Raw genomic sequence first — 25,148 nt, 5'->3', positions numbered from 1 at the left:
GGCATTGTTCAACTGGATTATGGACGAAATAATAAAAAAAGTAAGAACTAAAAAAGGATATTAAATGGGAGAAAAACAACTTAAAATAATCTGCTATGCAGACGACGCAATACTACTCTCTCAAAGTGAAGATGATTTACAACGTATGCTTCACCAATTTAATATAACCGCCAGAAAATTTAACATGTTAATTTCCCCAAAAAAGACAAAATGCACGGTTACAACAGCAAATTTACTAAGATGTAAATTGGAGCTGGAAGGTCAGATAATAGTGTTATAGTCAGATAAGTGATGGAGTTTAAATATCTAGGCATCACATTATCTAGCTACGGAAAGCTCGAAACCGAAGTGGAAGATCAAGTGAATAGAGCAGAGCCGCAGGCTGCCTAAATAAAACAATATGGAGAAATAAAAATATCGGGAAAGAAACGAAAGGCAGAATTTACAAAACAGTCATCAGACCAATAATGACATACGCGGCAGAAACAAGACCTGACACAGAGAGGACAAAATGGATGTTAGAAACAGCAGAGATGAAAACACTTAGAAAAATTTATGGTAAGACACTATGGGACAGATCTAGAAGTATAGATATATGACGTAGATGTAAGGTGGAGAACATCAAGAACTGGGTTCGAAACAAAAGAGTAGAATGGAACGATCATATAAGCCGAATGACAACAAATAGAGTAAAGAGGACAAGAGACGATCCCGCAATAGGAAGATGATCAGTAGGAAGACCTCGAAAACGATGGAACGACAACTTACTGGAGGCACATTGAAAAACAGACAGTAATGTCTATATATAAAAAAAGATGTTTTCTTCCATATATTTTTTATAACTATCTCATTACAATTCTGCTCTTCTTCTTCAAATATTTAAATGTAATTTTTAAAACAATGAGTAATATTTATAAGGTGGTAAACAGTTATATTGTGCTTCTAGTTCCTCATGTATTTTTCAACTTTATAACTTTTCAAATTATATTTATACAGTTTTACAAATTTAAGTCTAATAATTTATATAGAAAAGGATAAGACTTTAGAATTATTATCTTTCATGAAGTTCTGAAACTGTTTTCTTGTGGCATATTTCTTCTTCTTATGGTGCCTATCCGTTACGGATTTTGGACACTAACATGGTTATTCTGACTTTGTTGACTGCTGCCCTGAAAAGTCCGGTAGTGGTTAAATTAAACCATTTTCGCAGGTTATGCAGTCAGGATATTCTTCTTCGTCCTGGACTTCTTTTCCCATGCACTTTACCTTGAAGTATGGTCCGAACCGTTGTTCGGTCATATCGTTGTTCATTGCGCATTATATTGCCCAGGTATTCCAGTTTGCGACGTTTTATGGTTACGACTAGTTCGCGCTCTTTATCCATTCTGTGTATTACTTCTTCGTTGGTAACTCTGTCTATCCAGGAAATCCTCAACATGCATCTATAGCAGCACATCTCAAATGCTTCGAGTCTCTTCAGTGATGCTTCAGTTAAGGTACATGACTCCACGCCATATATAAGAACGGAGAATAAGTATGTTTAGCATGTAGTGGCATGTTTAAGTGGGGTAAACCCATTTGATTTTAATGAGAATTACATTTTCTTCTTTGTTTGCCATGCTTGTTTTGAAGCGTTGGCTATCGTCGTATTATAAACATTTTGCAGGTTATGTTTTTCTTTAAACTATTTCCAGATCGGAAATTGAAACGTCAAAACAAATGTAATTCTGATTAAAATCACAAATCAGATAAAATAAATTTTAAAATATCATTCAAAAAGTCAAAAAATACGTAAACATCTTTATTTTATTTTTTGGACAATGGTACCAATTTTTTAAAAATAATGTTGGTAGTCTAACAAGGTTCTAAAACTACTTTCTTGTGGCATGTCTAAATTAAATATTATGTTTATATGGGATCAAGCCACAATTATTGATTGTATTGAAAATTACATTTTTAACTAAGGTTTGACATTTCGATTTCCACTCTGAAAATCGTTTTAAAAAAGATTATTTTAAAATTTTGCGAAAATATATAAACATTAGTTAGTTAACAATGTATTTTTCTTGGTCTTAATCCCACATAAATATAATATTTAAATATTGGTAGTATTCTGCTACATTTATAGAAACTTACCTATATTTATAGGATTTTTCAGAAAATCGGTAGTAGTAGTGTGAACCAGAAGTCTCCAAGAATGTCTGTAACTTAGTAAACAAGATTCACAAAGCACTTGACAATTCTTTGTGTATCTCCATTAAAAATATCTAGAAAGATTATTTAAAACATTTTGTAAAGTAAGCGTTTTTAGACATTTCTACACGCAAATACAATTTAAATGTACATACTTTATATATAACTACAGGGAAATAAGTATTTCTCAGGACTTCGCAATAACCAGGTATTTGAGGAGCTTTTCCTTCAATATATATTTATAGTAAGAAAACCTATACGTTTCCTGCAGAAATTTCGGCTTTGATTTTTAATTAAGTACCTAATAACAATTTAGTAAGGAAAAATGTGGTTTTTTTAGAATTTTCGCTTACTATTAAAAGGTGTCTATTTATACTTAAACATAAACATTTCATCTCATAAGAGATAGAAACGCCTCCAAAATATTGCATTCCAAAAATTTTTAATAAACCCATTGGTCAGAGAAGAGGAAGACCCAGAATAAGTTTCTTGATAAGATTGATGAAGACATGAAAAATATGGAAATTATGAGCTTGGCTAAGGAAGGCGATATATAGATACCACTGGAGTGAACTTATTGAGGACACTAGGACCTAGTGTCCTCAAGGGTTGTAAAGCCAGAATGAAAATGAAATATTGAAATTCTATTAATAATAGAAAACTCACCCAAGCAAAAGAAGTCACCTTTTTATTACAATCTTCAACCCTTCAATTTATCTCTAATTGAACTAGAGACAGTTACTCAGGCAGATCCAAATCAATGATGCATATGCATTAAAATCACAAATTAACAAACAAAAGATATTAACGTAATCACAATTTAATAACAATGTAATAACACTTTCTTCTTCTTCCTATGACGTCCTCATTAACGGAGGTTGGCGACCACATTTCTAAAAGTTTCTCTGTCTTGTGCAACGTGGAATAATTCGTCTACAGTCATGTTTGTCCAGTCTCGAATATTTCGCAGCCATGACTTCCTTTTTCTACCTATTCCCTTTTTGCCATCGACTCTACCCTGCATGATGACCTATATTTATCATTCTTCAGTATGTGTCCAAAGTATGCAGTCTTGCTTACTTTTATTGTTCTCAACAAGTTTTTGTCTCGACCCATCCTTCTCAGCACTTCCTCACTGGTGACCCTGACAGTCCATGGAATTCTCAACATTCTCCGGTATATCCAAAGTTCAAAGGCTTCAAGCTTCTTAACTATTTGCGCTTTTAACGTCCAAGTTTCTACCCAGTACAATAGTTGGGACCAGACGTAACATTCAACAAACCTCAATCTCAGCGCTGAGACTTATATGAGATGTCTCAGCGCTTGAGATGACACCTTAAAGAACATAAATGGATCCTCGCATGTAAAAATATAAATTCCATGAAGAGTAAAACATACTGGAATAAAATAAAAAGACTGTCCAAATATGAATAATTTAGACAACAAATTTCAGAACTAGAATATTATGATGGCCAGTCAGATAATAAGAATTGTGCAACTAGACCCTGTTATTCGTAAGGAAATGAGGATCATATATGACTATTGTATAATGAATCATTTCTTCCCTGATCAGTGGAAGATGGGTATTGTAATAATCATTCCCAAACCTAACATTAATCATTATACAAACCTCACAGGATGAACTGCTACTATTGATTATTAATGATTTTCTTAAAAGAAACAAGTGTAAACTTAAAATTAATGTAACATACTCCCAATCATTTTCAATGCAACAAGGAGTTCCACAAAGTTCACCACTCTCCCCTCTATTGTACAACCTCTACTGCAGAAACATGTGAAAATGAACTAACCAATAGTAATTTGCTACAATTTGCAGATGACACAGCAGTGATATCCTTTGGGAAAAATTTAAAAGTCCAATTAACTTATTAAAAAGACAGGTGGATTACACAATATATCGGGCCCATAGAGATTAATAATAAATCCCTTTAAAACACAACATAAAATGCAAGATCACTCTCTGACTATAAACATCTTCAAGTGCCGACTTCACTAATGAAGGTTGGCTATAACCATTGCAAATGGTTTTATTTTATTATTATCATTGCAAATCGAAACTCACTAAGTATTTCTTTGTCTTTATGTTTATTGTTAAACCAAACTGTTCCGCAGTATCACAAATTGTGTTTAGTAGCATCTGCAGGTCTTTCTCACTTTCAGCAATAATGACTGTATCATCGGCATAACAAATGTTATTTATGTTTCCACCATTTAACTTAATCCTTTCTGTACAATTTTCAAGTGCTTGTGTTATTTACTCTTCGGAGTATATATTAAATAGTAATGGTGAAAGTATACAGCCTTGTCTCACTCTTCTACTTATTTGGTGCGCATCTGTGCTATTTCCATCTAATGTTGAGTAATATCATTTTTGTTGAGTCCTGTTTGCTTTAGACATTCCATGAGAATGTCACATTTAATATTGTTGAAAGCTTTCTCAGCCTATAAATGTGATGAAAAGATTTGGTCTCGACATTTTTGAGCAAGTGTTATGAAACTATACAGAGTTCAAAACTATTGTTCCAAATCCATTATGAAAGCCAAACTGTCTATTACTCATATCATACTATAAATATGTAACAGTATTATTAAACCCTCCCAATATGTCAAGTATCTGGGAATTGTACTAGAGCAAAACACTTTAGAAGCTTAAAATACAAGAATAAGGGAATTACAATTGAAACTGCTGTCAATATTTATAAAGAGATTTGCAGACCCATGGTGGAATATGAACCACTTCATAATCCATCAAATAAAATGCTTAACAATCAAACTGGAATAGAACCTATATGAGAGACTCAGTAATTGTGGAATATGATATTTTGAAGGGTTAAGGGTTTTCTATCTCGTAAAGATAAAATGTTTATATTTAAGTACAAATACAACTTTTTAATGGTAAGGAAAAATTTTAAAAAATCATTTTTACACGAAACTGTTAATATTTAAAAAACAATGCGTTTCTGCAGAATATATATATATATATATATATATATATATATATATATATATATATATATATATATATATATATATAACAGAGTTAAATTTTGCTTATTTCTCTGTAGTAATACATTAATGACAGAAAAGACAATTTACATGTTTTAACATCATGTAACAAAAATTTGATGGAGGTGACCAGTATTAAATGAAAATTCACTTTTTTTATAAAACTAGATGGGTGGTAAATTACATCAAATCTATTTTGTTTTATTTTTAACAACTGCACTGTCCCGATGGTAACATATCAGAGTCTATGACATCCAACACTATTTTAATATTAAAATAACATCCTTGATTCATGAACCTACATAACCTATATTAGGTATATATTCAGGTTCTTTGAATCACATATGATTAATTGGACAGTAAAGTTGTTAATTTATTGACATTAGTTAAATAAAACATTTACTATCTTCCTCATTTCTTTAAAAGGAGTTCCAAAAATGAAGATCCAAAAAAAGAGTCCTAAAAAAAGAGTCCCAAAAAAAGAGTTAAATTTAATATATAAAAAACTATTAAAGATACTTATACAAACACATACAATCTTACTGTTATCTGTTGGTATTAGTCATCTGACGCATTTTCAAGTAGCCCTAACAGAGTGACATTTTTGTAAGTAGGGGCACACTAGAAACTGGTAAGCTCAAATGTTGATAATAAGAAGCTTAGCAATAATTGTTAAGTCTTACTCTTACTTTTGGCAGCCAGTAATATAGTACAGTAGCCCTAAACATGTATACTTCCATATTTTATATTAGTTAATAGTATGTGCATGTGCATGTTTGACAAACAGAACCCTGCTTACCTGATACTAACAATAATATTGTAATTTCATATTTAACCCTGTTTTAGGTAACTGGTGTCAATGCACACTAGCCCAGGGGGGTCAACTGCTTTATGTATCTTCTGAATCACAGTGATGGCTTGTTACATTTTTATAAATGAAAATTGCGTTTTTGGTACCGAAAATCGAACTTGTCCATTCCAGCTTAGAATGCCTGTATCTTGGCCGCCACTATTTACCTGATTATACTTACACACCAAACTGAAAATTTATTTCATATATTACAAGATTTACAAAATTACCTTGGCTAATTAATTTGCCAATTAGTATTGGTAGAGCTACTGCAATTTTGTTATATTTATTTTAAAAAAGGATCATGTCACTCTTCTCATGTAAAAATGGTTTCAGTGAAATTGGCTGAAACTTTGCCCCAAACCTCAGCAATCAATTGTTTTTGAATTACAGAAGTTCAAAGTGTCTGTTTTTGTCCATTTGAATAATAAGTATTTATATAATATACAGGATGTTAGTAATAAGTGTAACAAACTCCAGGAAGTAATTCTGCATGAAAATATAATGACAATGTGCTATATAAATGTATGTCCTCAAATGCTTCGTTTTCCAAGATAACAGGTGTTAAAATTTTTCTTAAAAACAGATGATGAAACAGTTGAGATAAGCAAATGAACTTTGGTTAGTTTTAAGAAGTTCATCATTGGCGTTGTATATGGGTAATGGTCTCAATTTTTTTAAGAAAAAAAAAAATAGTATGCCACAGATATTTCAAATTAAAAATCATTTTTCAAAGCTTCACTTAATTTGTGACAAAAAATATCTTTTTTTTTTTTTCCTTTTTCATATGAGGCACCGTTTTTATGCAAAAAAAATGAAACATCTTAACATGTAAGTATATTTTAATTCTTTTAATACATTCTAAAGAACTATCTAATACAATAACATTAAATCAGAACAATATCAGAAAGCACCACTCATAAAATTTTAAATAGGCGCAAATCTAGAGAAACAAATGACAAACCTGAAATGTGACACATTATTTAATTCCTAGCCTGATTGGTTGTCATATTTAAAAATATTCCTGGTTTATTTAGTTAAGTTATTGGCCTTAAAGTGTCAGTTTTTAGTCCATTTTTTTAAATTATGAATTTGGAAACATATTGCTCACAGTTAATATACAGCAGCTGAATCTCTAAACATGAATATGGTATCAGAATGACATTTTTTAATATCTCTCTGTCAAAAAAAGTGGGATATCCTGCGGATATCCTATCAATTATCAGCCCTACATATCCTACCGGATATTCCACTGGGATATCCACATGGATATTCTGCCCAGGATATCCACATGGATATTCTACCCAGGATATCCCACTTTTTTGACAGGAAAATATTAAGAAATATCATTCAGATACCATATTCATGTTTATTGAGATTTAGATGTCATATATTGAATGTTTGGGATGGTACATTTCCAAATTCATGATTTTGAAAAATGGAATAAAAACACTTTGAATCTCTAAACTCAGAAACATTTTTGACAAATTTGAAACATTTGATTTATGAGTCTTGGGCCAATAAGAACTTTTGAGTAGCATGACAATAGAGCAAAAATGCAATTTCTCTCTGCAAAAATTCATTCCTTTCAGTTCATCTAACTGAACCCACTTTACTCACTCAGGCTATTCACCTCCCAATTTTGTCTTATTAAACCGATTCACTTGAAATTTGATGAGTTGGTGGGAAAGTTCTCACTATACTACTCCGGAAATAAAATAAGACAAGGTTAAAGAGGAGTAGTGTTTATAGTAACCAAAAGACTGCGAAAAGCCATTATCATATTTACACCATATCAGACAGAACTTGCACCATAAGACTCAAAGGTAAACTGCATAATGTATATGCACCGACGGAAGAGGCTGATGAAGACGAGGTTGAAAGATTCTATAGAGAACTTCAGGAAGCATGTGATAAAATCCAAAGACACGATGCTGTTATAACATTAGGCGACTTTAATGCTAAGCTGGGGGAAGAAGAAACTTTCTTAGAAGAAACTAGGTATACCAAAAAAATATATCAGCCTCATAAAAATGATGTTGCAGGGTTCAAAAGCTGCAGTTAGAGTAGATGGAGAACTGTCTCCCCTGTTTGACATCAACATGGGGGGTGAGACAGGGAGACGCACTTTCAACCATGCTGTTCAACCTTGTTCTTGAAGCAGTTATCAGAAAAACCAATGTAACCGCCCATACAAACACCAAAACAGTACAAATTACTGCATATGCAGACGATGTCGCCATTATTAGTAGAAGCAAGACACGACTAATGGAAACATTCAAGGAAACTGATCCTGAAACACAAAAAAGAGGGCTTAAAATAAACGAGACAAAACCTAAGTACATGACAATCAAAATAATGTGGATGCCTTCACATATCTGGGCACAGAAATCAATCGGAAGAATTCCGTAAGTAGCGAAATTAATGGACGTATTTCCAGTGGAAATCGTACATACTATGCTAATAAAAGATTGATGACATCGAAATTATTAGACAAAAGAACCAAAATCTATCTATCTACAGAACTTTTATTAGACCCGTAGTAACCTATGGTTGTGAAACCTGAGCAATGACGAAAAAAGAGGAAGCCCAACTCAGGACATTTGGGAGAAAGATACTGAGAAAAGTATATGGCCCGGTGCAAGAGGAAGATGGCACATGGAGAATCACGAGAAACGACGAGGTTAATGAACTGAGTGAAGGGTATGACATTGTAAGATTTGTGAAAAGTCAAAGACTGTCATGACTAGGACATGTTCAGCGACAAGAAGACACGAAAACGACAAAGATGTTACAGTGGAAGCCGGTAGGAAGGCGGAAAAAAGAAAGGCCCAGGACGAGATGGTTGGATGACGTGGAAGACAACCTGAAAACCATGAATATAAGACAATGGAGGAGAAGGGCCCAAGAGAGATCAGAATGGAAGGACATAGCCAGATAGGCAAAGACCCATCCAGGATTATGATGCCATTATAACGCCGTTACGTGCTTTTGACACAGGGGTGGTTGCCACCCCTTCTCGAGGGGTGGAAATTCTTTTGCTCAAAATAATCATGGAAATCGATAGAGGATTAAAATCTAAGCAACTTTTGTTCTATAGAGTTTTCTCAGACAGTCAATACTATTTGAGCTATTTATGGATGAAAACAGCGAATTTTCATTGAAAAAAGTCACGTTTTTTAACGGTTTTTTAAGAATAATACTAAAAATATGCCTTTGATCTAAAAAGTACGTAAAACAAAACTGAAGCTTATACAAGAAGAATGAGATTCATTTTTTATAAGATATTCTAGACACAATACAAAGTAAGATATAGTAGGTGAAAGGACACATTTTTTTGCAAATATTTGGATCAATTTATTCAATGTTAAATTTTAAGAAAAGGGTTGATTATTCGGGGGTAATGATATTAAAGTTTTTTATGGTCCATGAAAAGAAATTAAAAATAAGGGCTACAAAAAGTCATTTGCATGTAAACTGACTAAGTTACAGCTTATAAAAAAAGGACCTTGAAGATTTTAAGGGAAAAATGGCAGTATAATTAACTTAATATCCACCAGAATCAAAATTAATTGTTTTCCTTCTACATTGTATTTTATTTTAGTGTTATTCATTAGATAAAATAGTTTGACTGTTTAAAATGCATTATTTTTGAAAAAGGTTACATTAAATTGCATAGTCTTTTTTGAAAATTTCTAAAATATGTTCTTTTTTCAAAATAATTTTAAAACTATAATATATATGTAAAAAATGATACAGTACAAAAATGTAGTTCTTTTTTCAATAACTATTCTCGGTTTTTATAAAGCTTTGTACCCTAAGAAACAATGAAGATATCACTGACTAAAATATATGTCTTGGTGTGAACACACCCTGTTTTGAGTGCTTTAAACCTTAATTGTTCAAAATTTAAAAGTAGTTTGGGTTTCTAATGAAACTAGCCTTGTAGCTTAGCTTAAAATTACATTTCAAATGGCTATGTATACATGAAAGCTTGAAAATTAACTGACTTATTGAAGAAAAGCCACTGGTATTTTTGGAGTGTGAAAAATAGTGTATCTTGGAATCTAAAATATACATAATGGTTTTGTAGATGAATATCTCGGCACAACAAATAATACTGAGTGCCTTGTACCGTTATTAGCATAGGGGTAGTTTCTAAGAGTTAAAAAAATTTCAACCAAGGAAATAATGTTTCATAAGCAACGAACAATTTTTGTACAAACAAAACTATTTTTAACCTTGTAGTCACTTTTAGGGGTTGAAGAGTTTAAACTAAAGAAATATCGTTTCTGAAAACATTTTAAACTATAGGCTTTTTAGTATTTTATGCATAAAATGATGCCTTCTAGGGGTTAAAAACTTTTAGACCAATAAATAGACAAAAAAAAAAACCAATTAGACATCATTTCACTAGCGATGAATGAATTGTTATTGATTTTAATTCATAATTTAAGCATTTTTAACTATACATGTTTTCCTATTAGGAAGGAATGGGTAGTTTTAACCTATTAAAAATAAAAAGCAGACTTCACTATATATATATATATATATATAGAAATTTTATATATATAACTTTTGCAAAGGAGGGTAAGACAAGCTTAAATCCACATTTTCAGGGTTCTATTTTCCGAGTTACTTGACTACTTTTACATAGCAAATAAGAAATACACTAGAAATATTAGCATGAATACGAAGAGTTGAATATTGTGTCATGTTTCAGAAAGATAATTTTGAACATTTTTTTGTAGCATTGCACCTATTAAACTAATTATATTGGTGGCACCTAATTTTATTGGTGGTAGTGGTACTTTCTGTTACTGTTCTGGTTTAATAGTACTGTATTAGATATTTCTTGAAAACGTAGTCATGAATGAAAAATACACAATGAGATGTTTTTGTTTGCATAAAACTGACGCCCCCCACATATAAAAAGATATTTTTCACAAATTAAACACGATTTCAAAAATGATTTTTAATTTGAAATATCTCAGTAAGTACATACTATTTTTTTTTTAAATTGAGACCATTACCTGTATGCATGCCAATTATAAATGAAAAATTCCTAATTTCATTTGTAAATCTCAACCGGTTTTAGGGTAGTAAATAAGTTTATAAGAAAAATTTCAACATCCCTACCTCAGAAAAGGAAGCATTTGGGAACATACAGTTACATAGCAAACTGTAATAATTTCTTCATGCAAAATCATCCCATGAAGTTTGTTGCACTTATTTACTAGCATCCTATATACACTCGCGATCATAAAATCCGGGTCACCTTGAAAATTTCAAGTTTCTTGAATATTTTTGCATCTGGTGCAGTAATAACCTTTTTTTTAGGCTAATGTATTTTTATTTGTCATCAATGTTTGTTTTGAAAGAAAGAAAAAACTGTTTTTTTATGGTTTTTATTGAAAAAGCAGAAAACAAACCAAATTGTTGAAACATACATACGAAAGAAAAAATGAAAAATACAGAATGTGGTAAAACATCGGTGGAATTTCAATGACTAATATCGTGTATTGCCTCCCCTTGCTCTAATAACCTCTTGCAGACGATGGGGCATATTCTCAATTTTTCTCCGGATTACATGTTGTGGTATGTTATTCCACTCTCTCACTACCAGATCCTTAAGCTCCTGTGCGTTGTTAGGAGGAGGTGTATGGGTTTGAATACATTTTTTCAAACCGTCCCAGAGATGTTTGATGGGATTCAGATCCGGAGATCTAGCTAGCCAGGGTAACCTCATAATTCCAACCTTGTCCAAGTATTGAATACTGATCCTGGCAACCTGCGGTCGCACGTTGTCCTGTATAAAAACGGTGTCTTCTCCAAGCCCTGTCATGGTGGGTATAACATGTTCTTCCAGAATCTCCGTAATGTACCTTCGTGCAGTTAAGGACCCATTTTCGATGAAGGGTAATTCTGTGCGGAAATCGGAAGATACACCTCCCCAAGCCATTGCCGAGTCTCCACCAAATGGCATTCCTGGAGCAATGCAAGCTTGTGAAAATCGTTCACCGGTTCTCCTCCAAACTCTTACACATCCATTGGATCCAGTTAGGCTGAAACGGGATTCATCTGAAAATAAAACTTTGCTCCAATCATTAATTCTCCAATGCGCGTATTGTCGAGCAAAAGCTAGTCGTGCAACTCGATGCGCACGGCCAAGCGGCGGTCCTGTAGCCATTACCCGAGAAGACAGTCCAGAAGAACGAAGTCTTCTCCTGACTGTTGAAACGCTAACATTGCAATTTAGTACTTCCTGTAAGCAATTTCGATGCATAACCGCATACAAATACTCATAATTCAGATGGAGAAAAACAGGCACTTTGAACCTCTGTAACTCAGAAAAAATGATTTCTGAGTTTTCGGGCAATGAGAACTTTTGATCAGTATGATCAAAATTCTCTGCAAAGTTTCAGCTAATTTAACTGAAATCACTTTTACTTAAGAAAAGTGCCTGGGTCCTTTGCTTCATTTGTAAAGAATAAATTATTAAATACTAATTAATATTTGTAAAACAAATACATATTTCCCACAACCAACCTTTTTACAGATTTTTGCATGCAAATTGGAACACTCTGCAAGCGCAAATAGAACACTCTGAAAGCACTAAGTAAAAAAAATATTTGCATAATACTTTTTGTATTATACTTCCTTAAATTAAAAATATAGTAATTTTATCAAGAATTTCAGAATAACTTTTTATTGTTAGTTACACTCAGTTTTTTATATATTTTATATATACAGTGAAGGGCTCAATTATGGAATATTATCATTATTTCGAAAACCGTCGAGTTTTGAGGGAAATCCCGAAACAGGTCGATTTTTGTTATAAAATACCCATGTTATAACGTACATGGAGTAGGGATGATGTCACCGGTGTAGGTGTAGTGACGTAATCGTTAATTTTTTTAAAAAGAAATCGGTATAATGCGACACCTCATTTAAACGAGAATTTAATTCTCTATTTAACGACACTACATTTTTAACTAAAATATTTTGTTAAGGGTACAAAAACATTTTTTTTTATTTAAATTCAACTAAATTACAACTAATGTTTTGATTAATAATGTACTTTAAAGTAACCAAATTATGCATAATAATTATTTTAAATTAAATGTTCGAAATACCATCCATCGGTTTCTTGACAATATGCGAATCTACGGACACATTCATCAAGTACATTGCAGATGACTTCTGGAGTAATTAGACTTATTTCATGCTTAATTCTATCTTTCAAGTCCTGTAAGTTTTGAGGTCTATTGACATAAATTTTTGATTTTATGTAACCCCACAGGAAAAAGTCTAGGTGTTAGATCTGGCGACCTTGCTGGCCACTCTATAAAACCTCGTCTTCCGATCCACCTCCTGGGAAAGCAATGATTTAAAAATTGACGTACTTCACGTGCGTAATGCGAAGGGATCCATCTTGTTGAAACCAGATATTTTTCTAGGTAAATTTGGATTATTTACATTTGGATACATGTTAGCAAGGAAAGGTATAAATTGACTTCTCAAAAAAGTTAAATAACGTTCTCCTGTTAGATTTTCTTAAAAGAAAAAAGGGCCAACGATTCTGTTATTAATGATCCCTGCCCATACATTTACTTTCTGAGGATATTTCGTGTGTGACTCAGTCCTCCAATGTGGGTTTTCTTGACTCCAATATCCGCAATTTTGACGATTCACGGTACCATGTATAAAAAATGTGGCTTCATCGGAAAAAAGGATTTGATTGATGAAATGTGGATTGCGGATACATAAATCCTGCATAATTTCAGAAAATTGAAGCCGGCGATCGGGATCATCGTCGTTTAATTCCTGATGTACTTAGTTGAATTTTGTAGGGATGGTATTTTTCTTTTTTTAAAATACGTAATACCGATGGTTGGGAAACTCCAGCATATTCACCCATTTGTGTTGAACTACTGTGAGGATTGTCATGTACATTTAGCACACCCAGCGTTTGGAATATGTTTAATGTGTCCAGTTTCTCCAAATTTTCGGACTATTTTACTTACTGTTGATTGGCTGATGGGTCTATCTGGATACTTTGCGTTGAATAAATTGCATACCTCGTTCTGTGTTCTTTTTTTATCCCCGCATCCGCTAAGAATTAATATTTCTATGCGTTGTGTTTCATTTAGGTGAGCCATAATTTAGTATTCAAAAGTAAAAATAACAATTGACAACTGATGACAATTCACAAAATCAAAACATTTACGTCAATAAATATTACAGTAACTACGCCACTCCACTTGCTTGAATTAACATTTGACAAAAAGTATCAGTGTTTATGAGATAACTTTTTGTGTCCATTATTATTTTTGCTTTTTTAAGTATTTACTTCAGAAAGTCATGGCAGGAACCGATGGATGGCATTTCGAACATTTAATTTTAATAATTGTTATACATAATTTGGTTACTTTAAAGTACATTATGAATTAAATCGTCAGTTGTAATTTAGTTGAATTTAAATTAAAAAAAAATTGTTTTTGTACCCTTAAAAAAATATTTTAGTTAAAAATGAAATGTTATTAAATAGAGAATTAAATTCTACTTCAAATGAGGTGTCGCATTATACCAATTTCTATTTAAAAAAATGAACACTTATGTCACTACACTCACACCAGTGACGTCATCCGTACTCCATGTATGTTATAAGATGGGTATTTTATAACAAAAATCGACCTGTTTTGGGATTTCCCTCAAAACTCGACGGTTCTGGAAATAATGATAATATTCCATAATTTAGCTGTTCACTGTATGTATGCATGTATATATATATATATATATATATATATATATATATATATATATATATATATATATATATATATATCGTTACCATTAATGCAAAATATCATATGTTAAAAAATGCACTTTTCAGGAAACAAAAAAAACTGAATGAATAATATTGACTTTGTGAGTAGTGTTTTTCTCCAAATTAGAAGATATACTTAAAAACAAAGTGCAATACATATGTATATCTTCTAATTTGGAGAAAACACACTAAGTACTCATGCAGTAAATATTATAAAGTATTTTTTTGTCTCCTAAAAAGTGCATTTTTTAACATATGACATTTTGCATTAACAGCAAGGATATATATAATTCACATATATAAATAAAATATGTATATATAAATATACATATAAATATACATGTATATATAAATATACATATAAATATACATGTATATATACAATGCATATATAAAGTATATAAGCCCTGCCTACAACTACGAAAAGCTCAAAATCTTCATAAAAACACCTTAACAATAAATACTAATATATAAAGGATAGATAGTTGAGAAAAATATAGTTTTCCAGAATTATAACATACAAATTTAGGAATATTGTAATAATGTTTTAAAGGAATTATTTTCAATATGACCCTATATATTGAAAATTATTTCTAAAATTGTCCTTTTTTTTCTTAAAATTAACATAGAAAATGAAAAGTTGGTTTACTTGTTCTTTTTTTAGTATAAAATATAATTTAAAATTTTAATCACAAAATAATCTTGACTACACTGTGATCAGATCCTAATTCACTTAAATATGTCACACTTAACTGGTTTCATTTTAAAAATAAGTTTGCAACAAACTGTTGCAAACAAAATTCTAAAGTTATAGATACAACAATCATTATTTGGATCAGTTGATTGTTTATACAGTACAGTTTAGTATAGAACAGTTATAAGATTATGAGCAAGGAAATATAGAAGTAATGAATTTACAGTAAATTGAGTAGGTTGAAAACATTCAAAGACATGCCTTTAAAGACAGGAAACTTGGTAAAAACTGGACTACCTACTTGGTCCAAGTAACTCAAATGGCAATCAACTATTCCCCTGTAAAACCCATATTAAAAAAAATAATTATAAAGGAAACAAACTTGCTCAATGGCAGTAGACCCAAACTAGAACTGAAAACAATAAGTAGGTATAATTTATAAATTATACAAAAAAAAATAGAAATACTCTTTTATACATTTTTGATCATTTTTCTATCTGCAGTTACTTCTAGTGACATTTTTTATCTTTCTTCCTTCTCACTACTATTGATTATTTCTTCCCATCTTCTACTTTCTCTTTTATTTGTATCCACAGCTTTAGTTTCATAAAATTGTTGTAAATTTTTAGATAAATTTAAAATATTACGATTTAAGTCAACTTGCTTTAATAAAATGTTGATATTAAGAAAGATACAGGGTGTTAAAGTGGAAATTTAAAATTTTATTTTTCCCTATAACTTTCATGTTTGTGAACATTTATGGATAAAAATTTACAACTGGGTGCTTTTAAGTATGAAGAATTATAATTTGTTACAACCATTAATGTACTTTATAGAGGGCGCCACATATGCTACATATGTGGTATGCATTTGTGCTTAACTTTTTTGCTCTTTAAGTTAGCGCTAATAGTGTCTATTAAAGATACATCTTATTTTAACAAAAAAAGGTATACTAGTTATTAACTTTAAAACTCAACAGTTTTCGAGATAATCGCATTCTACAAATCAGCTACATAATTCTGATTTAACGCAATTACTACAGGTAACACAGAAAAAATAGGCAAAGGCATCCATACTTCTAAATTTTGGTATAAAATACCTTTAATTAAAGTTAATAGTTAACGAAATATTGTAAAAAAATGTATCAGTAGAATAATTAAAATAGTATTTGACAAAATAATAGGATAATAGGAATTTACATCAATGTGGTTCTTATAGACGGATTACATCAAAACTGACTTAAAAAAAAAGGTGGTAGGTACAGTAGCTGGTACTGTAGACTGGCGCGAATTTTATACTATGATTTCTGAATTTTTAAATTTAAATATTATTTTTTAAATTTAATAAAGTAATTTTATTATCTATTTATTATTTATATTTAAATTAAAGTATATTATATTAAAATAATTCAATAAAATATTATGTTTCTGCTTCTGTATCAACAAAACACACTTGTTTACTTCTGACAGACTCGTCAAAGTCAGATTAAATATTAAATAATCAATAAAATATAAATTTGATACTTGATCATTACTTTGAGAGGATGTTAAAAAATATATGATGACTAAAAACGAATTGAAGGATCGATGTTAAGACTGTTATTTCGTGACGCTACTTGTGACGCTGTCTCGTGGCGCTTTTTTCGTGACGCTCGCCTCAGCATTTTACTATAGATAAAAACTTATTCAACGCCAGTATAGAAACTTATAAAAGCGATAGAGAAAGGTTTCAGAAAATTTAAATATGATGACGGCCAATGTCTGAATACAGACATGGTACCTAAAGAAGAAGATAGAAGCTTCGCTTTAATACGACATTTAGCAGCCATAACAAAGCATTTTGTGATGTGACATTACCATTTTTGAGTTGTTTTTATAATTAATATATATAATGTATAATTAATAAACTATTAATTATACTTATCCACATGTATTCAGTGTTTTATCATACAAATATTATAACTAAGAGTTATTATGCAGTTAATTTATAAAATGCGATTATCTCGAAAACTATTGAGTTTTGAAATTATTAACATGTATACCATTTTTATGTTAAAATAATGTGTGATTAATATTTTTTAACAAAAATAGCGCTAACTTGAAGAGCAAATAAGTTAGGCACAAATTTATGCCACATATGTGGCGCCCTCTATCAGCTACATCAAAAGGTGCATCAATTTATAATTTCTCATTTCTCTTTCAAGAGAAAAATGTGTGTCAATGTTCCCAAATATAAAAGTTATAGTGGAAAATAAAATTTTAAATTTCCATTTTAACACCCTGTATCTTTATTAATATCAATATTTTATTAAAACAAATTGGCTTAAATAGTTAATTAAGTTAAATTTAAATTAAAAGTGTAGAATCTACTGTTTCTTTTGTACAATAACTTAAGGACCACCCTGTATATGTATATATGTATATTTTCAAAAACCCTTATACCACAGTGGTGTAGGGCAATTATCTAACAATAAAACACTGAAAACCTTCAGTGTTTTCAACACTTCCACAAAATTTATTATCAATACAGCTGTTAGAGCAGAGTGCCTTTCTTAAGTGATGTATTTTTACTTACTATGCATCTACAGGATATAGTCTTTAACAGGATAAGTTTAGGAGGGGAGAGCTTTTTGTCTTAAGTTGATCATTAGGAATTATATCTGTATTTTTTAATTTATTAATTTTCATATATTCTAATACAGTTGAAGGCCTTTATTTTTAATATGGAGCATTTGTAATTGTAATTGGTCATTAAAAGAATAATTACGATCTAGAAGGTGAAGTGTGTAACGGGTTTCTCATTATATTTTGACCCCCACTGATTTTCCGTAATTTCGGGAATACAAAAAAAAGTTTCAAATAAAAGTTGTATTATTTTATCTGTGCCGACCAACAATGTAGCAACAGACCAAATTTTGTATACAGAAAGTGCCCAATAAAATGCATCTTCAATATTTCAAATGGGACACCCTGTATTTTTTTATAGTTTTGAGTAGCCCTGCATTTCCTGATTACAAATATATAGCATTGTGTAGCATTACTTTTGTTCTATAATGGCAGATGGTACTACTGTACTATACTAAGATAAGAAAAAAATATATTTAGAAAGTCAACAAAATTAATGACTTACAATACTACATTTATTTGAACTAGTGTCATTTAAAACTTGTTTTTGTATTATCGAAATTAAAAAAAAATAAGTGGGGGGGCCAAAATATAATGAGAAATCCTGTACATAGGATCTATTTTTCTAGTATTAAAAGCCCTTTTGTGTTCTTCTATAGATATGTTTTTTAAAGGTTCTACCAGGAAGTCACTACATGTGAAGTTTAGATACACCACTTTAAGCACTGTTTCTTTTGGCTCTTGTTGTTCTTAATATCGGGTCACCTAGGGTTAGTGTGACAGCCGTATTGGTGTGACAACAGTAAATACTAATTTGTATTGTGCTTTTATATTACATATTATTTTATATTACACTTTTATTGCATTTCAACAGATTATTTAAAAAAAATTGTTTTGGTCCCTTCTATTTTTTAGGTTAAAATCATAGTATTTATTTATGTATGTATTTTAATTCGAATTTCAAATTCTGACATATTAGTCCTAATTTTGAATTTCTTCAAAATTATTTCTATTTAAAAATGATTTTTTCTCTGCATGGGTATTGCATCACTTATTTTAAACATTTAAACTTGTTTTAAAGGCCTAATTATCTTTAACTATTATTTTTTTTAGGTATGTCACAGTAACCCCACAGATTTTCACACTGTTGGGTTTCTGTGACATTGAAACATGGGTATAGTGTGACATGTCACACTATCATCACTTACTACCTTAGTTTGATCAGGTTATGGTTGGCAGTAACTTGCAACCGTTATTGTTTATGTTATAAGGTGTGTTTTAGCGATTAAAATACACCAAAAGGTAACGTATTATGTATTAATGTAACTTTATTTGTTCAACAGCAACTTCCAGAGTACTTATGTTTTTGACTGAAATTTGATAGGATTTTAAGAAGTGTTTTTTAGGTCATGTTACACAACGACTAGTTATTTTAATTTAACAGCACTAGAAAATAATGTGTCAATTTTGAAACTACCTCCCCATACTTCTCATATCTTACAACCATTAGACATTGGTGTCTTCAGAGGATTAAAAATTATGTGGGATCAACTTCTAACCACTTGGGTTCGGCATCATATTGGGCAGAAGTTATCTAAAAGTGAATTTTCAAATATTTTAGGACTGGCATGGAAAGCAATAGACTCATCATGGCTTGTAAGTGGTTTTAAGAAAACGGGCATTAAAGAAGAAAATTATCATCCTGATAAACTAAAGAGATTTAAAGAGTCTATCAAATGCAAAGTCCAAAAACATCCAATAATTGCCAACCCCATAACCGAGACGATAACAGAGGATACTGTTACTTGCCCAACCTCCAGTCCATCAGAAGAGCAAGGGATTGCCAGTTTATCCTCTATCACTCTAATAAAAGCATCAAATCACTGGCCAATTCTCTAGTCCATTACAAGGGTGTCAAATCACTGAACTTTCTGTGTGCTAATAAACACCAGGGAAAGTGTTTGAGCATATGCTTCTGGAAAAGATAGTTTAAACTAGCATAAAAAAAAGAAAGTTAAACGAAGAATTGATACTGCAGAAATAATAACAAAAGAAGAATACACCAGTTCTTTAAAGACAAAAAAGGCAAAAATTAAAGGAAAACAAAACCTGTCCAAAAACAATCAAGAAAAACTCAAAGAAAGATGAATCAGTTAGTGATGAGGAGATAGAAGATGTCTTTAGGGGAAAGTGACAAAACAGAAAGAGGAATAAAACCTGTAAAAGAGGAAGATATTAAACAAGGCTCTTTTATAGTTGCAACTTTTATGGGTGGGAAGAGTGGTACAACTGCTTTTAGGTATGTGTGTGTAATTGAAAACTTTGATGACACTAAAGATGAAATAGAAGTGGTATGATTAAGAACAAACTGTTGATAGGGATAAAAAGACTTTTGTTATTAATAAAAAGACAGGTCATTTATTAGAATGTCTCAGATTATAGGAATATTGATGGATCCGATATTATCCCTTAATGGTGAAAGAATGCGGTATACTTTTAATGGAAAAGTTGATGTTTTTGAATGTTAGATGTTACTAAATTTGTAAAATAAGAAAAGGTTCTCAATAAAATACCTACATTTAATAAAAAAATTGGTGTTTTAAATAAGAAATTTCACATTTTTTTCTAAAATTGTCGAATGTTTAAATGCCAAAAATTATTACAATATTTTTGTAATGTCTTTCTTTGTCACAACAAGGCACACTCAATCCTAGGTGCTTTTAAATGGCAAAAAAAACTAGTTGTCTCACTATCCCTAATCCTAGTCACAGTAACCCCATAATAAGGGATAGTGTGACACCTTGCCCTCTTAAATAAAACATAATGTAAAATCAATTTTAAAAATGCAACATGGCTATTCACTGTGCAATGATTGTGACAATTGACCAGAAAGCCTTCTTTAAAAATCTGAAACCATTCAATTAAAAACAAATATATATTTTTTTTATTTTAAAATCATTACTATTATATATTATACTATACTATACATTAAAAATACAATATTTTTACGTCACACTAACCCTAGGTGACAGTATGTATTTGCTTAATTTGTTTCTTCTGAAAGCTGATATTATTCCTCTCTTTTTTATGTGTTTGGCTATTTTTGTTGATATATTACCTGTATATGTAATCCAGCAGAAGGTACTGGGTTCTTCTGGTGGTGGAAATACTAATTAGAGGGATTTCTTATGCAGCTTTTGGTTTAAACATTTAGTGCTATTTGTTATGATATTCAATTCTTGAAGATATTTTTTGACATGGGAACTTCTGTTAATCTATGTCACATGCTATGGTAGGCTGTCCATTTATGTTGTGTAGGATGGGATGATAAATCATGTATAGTGGTGTCATGGGTAGGTTTATGAAATATGAAGAACTTATGTTTGTTTTTAACTTACAACTCTGATCGTTTTTAAATCTAGAAAATTTATGCATTGATTCTGTTCTGCTTCTATTGTAAATTTAATATGACTATGGAGTGTGAATTAATGTAAGATAAGAATTGGTCAACTTGCCTTTTAGTTCATGTAAAGCATACAAGTATATACTTAGTCCATGTATCTCTAATAATATAAAAACTGTCTGAATATGGGATGTTCTGAAATATTTGTTTCTAGATAATCCATAAAAATATCTGATAGCAATGGGCTTAGTTAATAAAATAGAACATTTTTAATGATCCAACAACTCCAGATTAATTTCATTTGATGTAAAAAATATTTCTAGTATAACCTAATACAGTAACTTTTGTTTTAGTAAAAAGCCTTTTAGACCTTATAACAAATCCAATAATTACATCTAAAATTTTACATCTTGAAATTTTTATGGATCATCTAGAAACCAAGATTTCAACACATCCCATATTCAAACAGTTTTTATATTGATGGAGATATGTGAACAATATACTGATATGCTTTTCAGACAACTTAACTGATTCTTATGTTAATTCACTTCATAGTCATTTTGAATTTACAATATAAGCAGAACAGAATCAATCCATAAATTTTCTAGATTTAAAAATGAAAACAAACAAGAGTTTCTCTGTATTTCATAGACCTAACCATACTGACACCACTATATACAATTTATTTGATTAACAGAACTTCCCATGTTAAAAAATAGCTTCAAGATAGAATTGAATATGATTAAACAAATAGCAGTAGACAATGAATACAATGAACAAACAATAAACAAATGTGTAACCAAAAACTGCATAAGAAAACCCTAAAATTAGTAAGTATTTCCAACACCAGAGAAAAAACTAAGTACCTTCTGCTCAATTACATATAAAGTCAAAATATCAACAAAAATAGCCAAACTCATAAAAAGGAAAGGAATAACACCAGCTTTCAGAACAAACACTAACTTAAACAAATATATAAAGAACAATAATAGCCAAACGAAAAAGCACTTTTGTTACAGTGTAGAGGCATAGTAAAAATACATCACTTGAGAAAGGCACCTGTAGTGATAATAAATTTTTGTAGAAGTGGAAGAACATAGCCAAAGGCCTCTAAGGACTGTAGTGACCACATAATAGCTGAAAATGAAAGGGAAAGAAATTGTCGGGTGACAAACCAAGTGATTTTCTGGTATTTCATTTCCATTACTTAGATTGATGAACTATTTTATGGTGAAACTTTATTCTGAACTGTATGGTATGTATATAATATTCATAAACACTATTGTGGCTTCTTATAGACTTTATCATTCCTTCATTCCATTGTTTTAATATTTCTTCAGAACATGTCATTTTTTATTCATGTTTAAAAATTAGGCTCCAGGAATATAATTCAATGCATTTATTCTATAAAGATCTTGATCCAAATTTATTCATATTTAAAATAATGTATAGTGTCTCTTCATATTTTATTTTTAATTTTTTTTATTTATACAATAATAAATACTTAATGATTTACAACACTAGCTAAAATATCAATTAGAGCTTCAATTTGAAATTGTTAAACAGAATACTTAAGAACTTAATACAATAAATAGTCTATACCCAGGTTCCAAAGTCATAACTGCAATTTATGTACCCAACTTTTCATTTATATGATATTTGAAGAAAAAGGGACACTACCTATAAGTTTTAATCCCTAACCTTAAGGAATTAATCCTAAAATCTTAATTCTAAAATGTAGAAATCATATTCATTTATTACATTATTTGAACATGGTTCTGATAACATGTTATTTATTAAAATTACTTTAATAAAACAAAATTTCAAACTTACGTTGATGCATTTGCCCTAATTAAAGGTGGTGGAGCTTGGCCCATACTGGAATAGTAAGGTCTCATCCTATTTGTAGCAGATGGATATGTGCTGCGTACTGCACCAGTAGCAGTTCTAGGTTGAGTTCCATGATAAGAAGGTTGTCCTCCTGCCATCGTATAGTTGGGATACATATGCATATTATGCATGTGACTATTAGGGGCCTTTGCTTGTGTCGCTGGCTTTGGAGATGGTGAGGGGTGTGTATTAGGAGGTGCAGTAGGTTGACGCGTCCACTGTATGGTATTATGTGATGGAGTGGAGGTTTTACTAATCAGTAATTGTGATTCTAGATTTTTCTTAGGCCAGTAATCTTCAAAAATTGTTCCTGGAGGGAAATAGTTTTTAATATCATTTAAACTTATTACTGAACATGTCTCATGAGCGAATAACTCATTTCGAATTCCCTGTACTTTACAGCAGAATTTTAGATAGGCCAGATCCCAGCCTTCTAGTTTATCTGCCCTTTGCCGAAGGTTGTCGGTTTCACCTTCGAAATAAAAGAGAGGAACATATTTAAGTTCATTATATAGTGTATATGGAACCACAGATTCTTTATTTATCCGAATGAAACCGCAACGGTCTAGGTTTTTTACTTTTTCAGTGTCATTGTTACTTAACTTCGCGTAGCAGTGTCCTAAAAATTGATAGAATTCGTTTCCGTCCACTAACCGAACTATGAGGTCCCGAGAAGTAAACTGTTCGCGCCCAAATTGGTAATCACAGTGTTTAAAGTTAATTTCATTTAATAGTCTTGCTTCTGCTTCTGTTATATAATAACTACGGATATTTGTACAATTATATAGATCTTGATGAAGAAAATTTAAAAGTTTATTTAAGACCTTCATCTCAACCATCCTAACAGCACAATACTTTTCGCCGGACCTTAGGATGTATGGAATATGTATCTTTCCCATCATAGTCCAGCCAAATCTGCCTTTAACAGACTCTTCGTCAATATTTTTGGTATCGACTTCGTTTGTACCACCACTGTTTTTAGATTTAGTTTTGTCGCCTCCACTTAAAAAATTTAAAAGGTTTATATTTTGAGACTGCTGTTGTTGATGTCTTTGTGGTGAATTCATTTTTACCTTGTTGGCCTCCATAAGTTTAGCAGCCAATTCTCTGATCTCAGCTTCATCCTGTCGTTCTTGTTTCACATTCATGATGGATTGAGAAAAGTACCAGATATTAGAAACTAAAAGATGTATGTCTAGCAAGTTCTGTCAAAACCTTTCTTCTAATATTCATGATTTAAACTTACATGTGATAAATAGTAGTTATTTTCATTGTTTACACATTAAAAACAGTATATTTTCAAATCTGAAGAAGTTTATGAAATTTTGTTTACAAAAGCACAAATGAGGTTAAGGAGGATTATTTGTCTCCTGTTTTAGCGGCCATAACGAAACGAAAAGAAACATTCGGTGTTTCACTGTATTATTGTTAGTTCTTGCAAACTTTAAAAACTAATCAAACTGTCTTCAACTGACACTAAAGTTCACTTGATTTCCGATTTATTTACATATATTTCAAAGAACTCGAGTTTTACAAGATTTATTTAGTTTAGAAAGACAGCGCGTTACTGACACCAGTATACGACTCCGTGTACGCGAATATACCGAATACCGAAATGTTCGTTACACTACAAGCAG

General features: G+C 31.0%; 1 protein-coding gene across 9 annotated transcripts in view; it reads right to left on the bottom strand.

Moving 5' to 3' along the window:
* Positions 1-25,148, bottom strand: part of LOC140452223 (uncharacterized) — a 365,408-nt gene extending 340,260 nt beyond the window's left edge. For all 9 annotated transcript variants that reach the window (XM_072546348.1, XM_072546341.1, XM_072546340.1 and 6 more), the window contains exon 1: positions 23,455-25,148. In XM_072546348.1, the coding sequence (XP_072402449.1) occupies positions 23,455-24,659 (1,205 nt within the window). In that variant the 5' untranslated portion in view covers positions 24,660-25,148. The remainder of the gene's footprint in view (positions 1-23,454) is intronic.

Source organism: Diabrotica undecimpunctata, chromosome 10, assembly GCF_040954645.1.
Source record: "Diabrotica undecimpunctata isolate CICGRU chromosome 10, icDiaUnde3, whole genome shotgun sequence".
In the NCBI taxonomy this organism is placed as follows: domain Eukaryota; kingdom Metazoa; phylum Arthropoda; class Insecta; order Coleoptera; family Chrysomelidae; genus Diabrotica; species Diabrotica undecimpunctata.
This window is presented reverse-complemented; position numbering and strand designations above follow the sequence as displayed.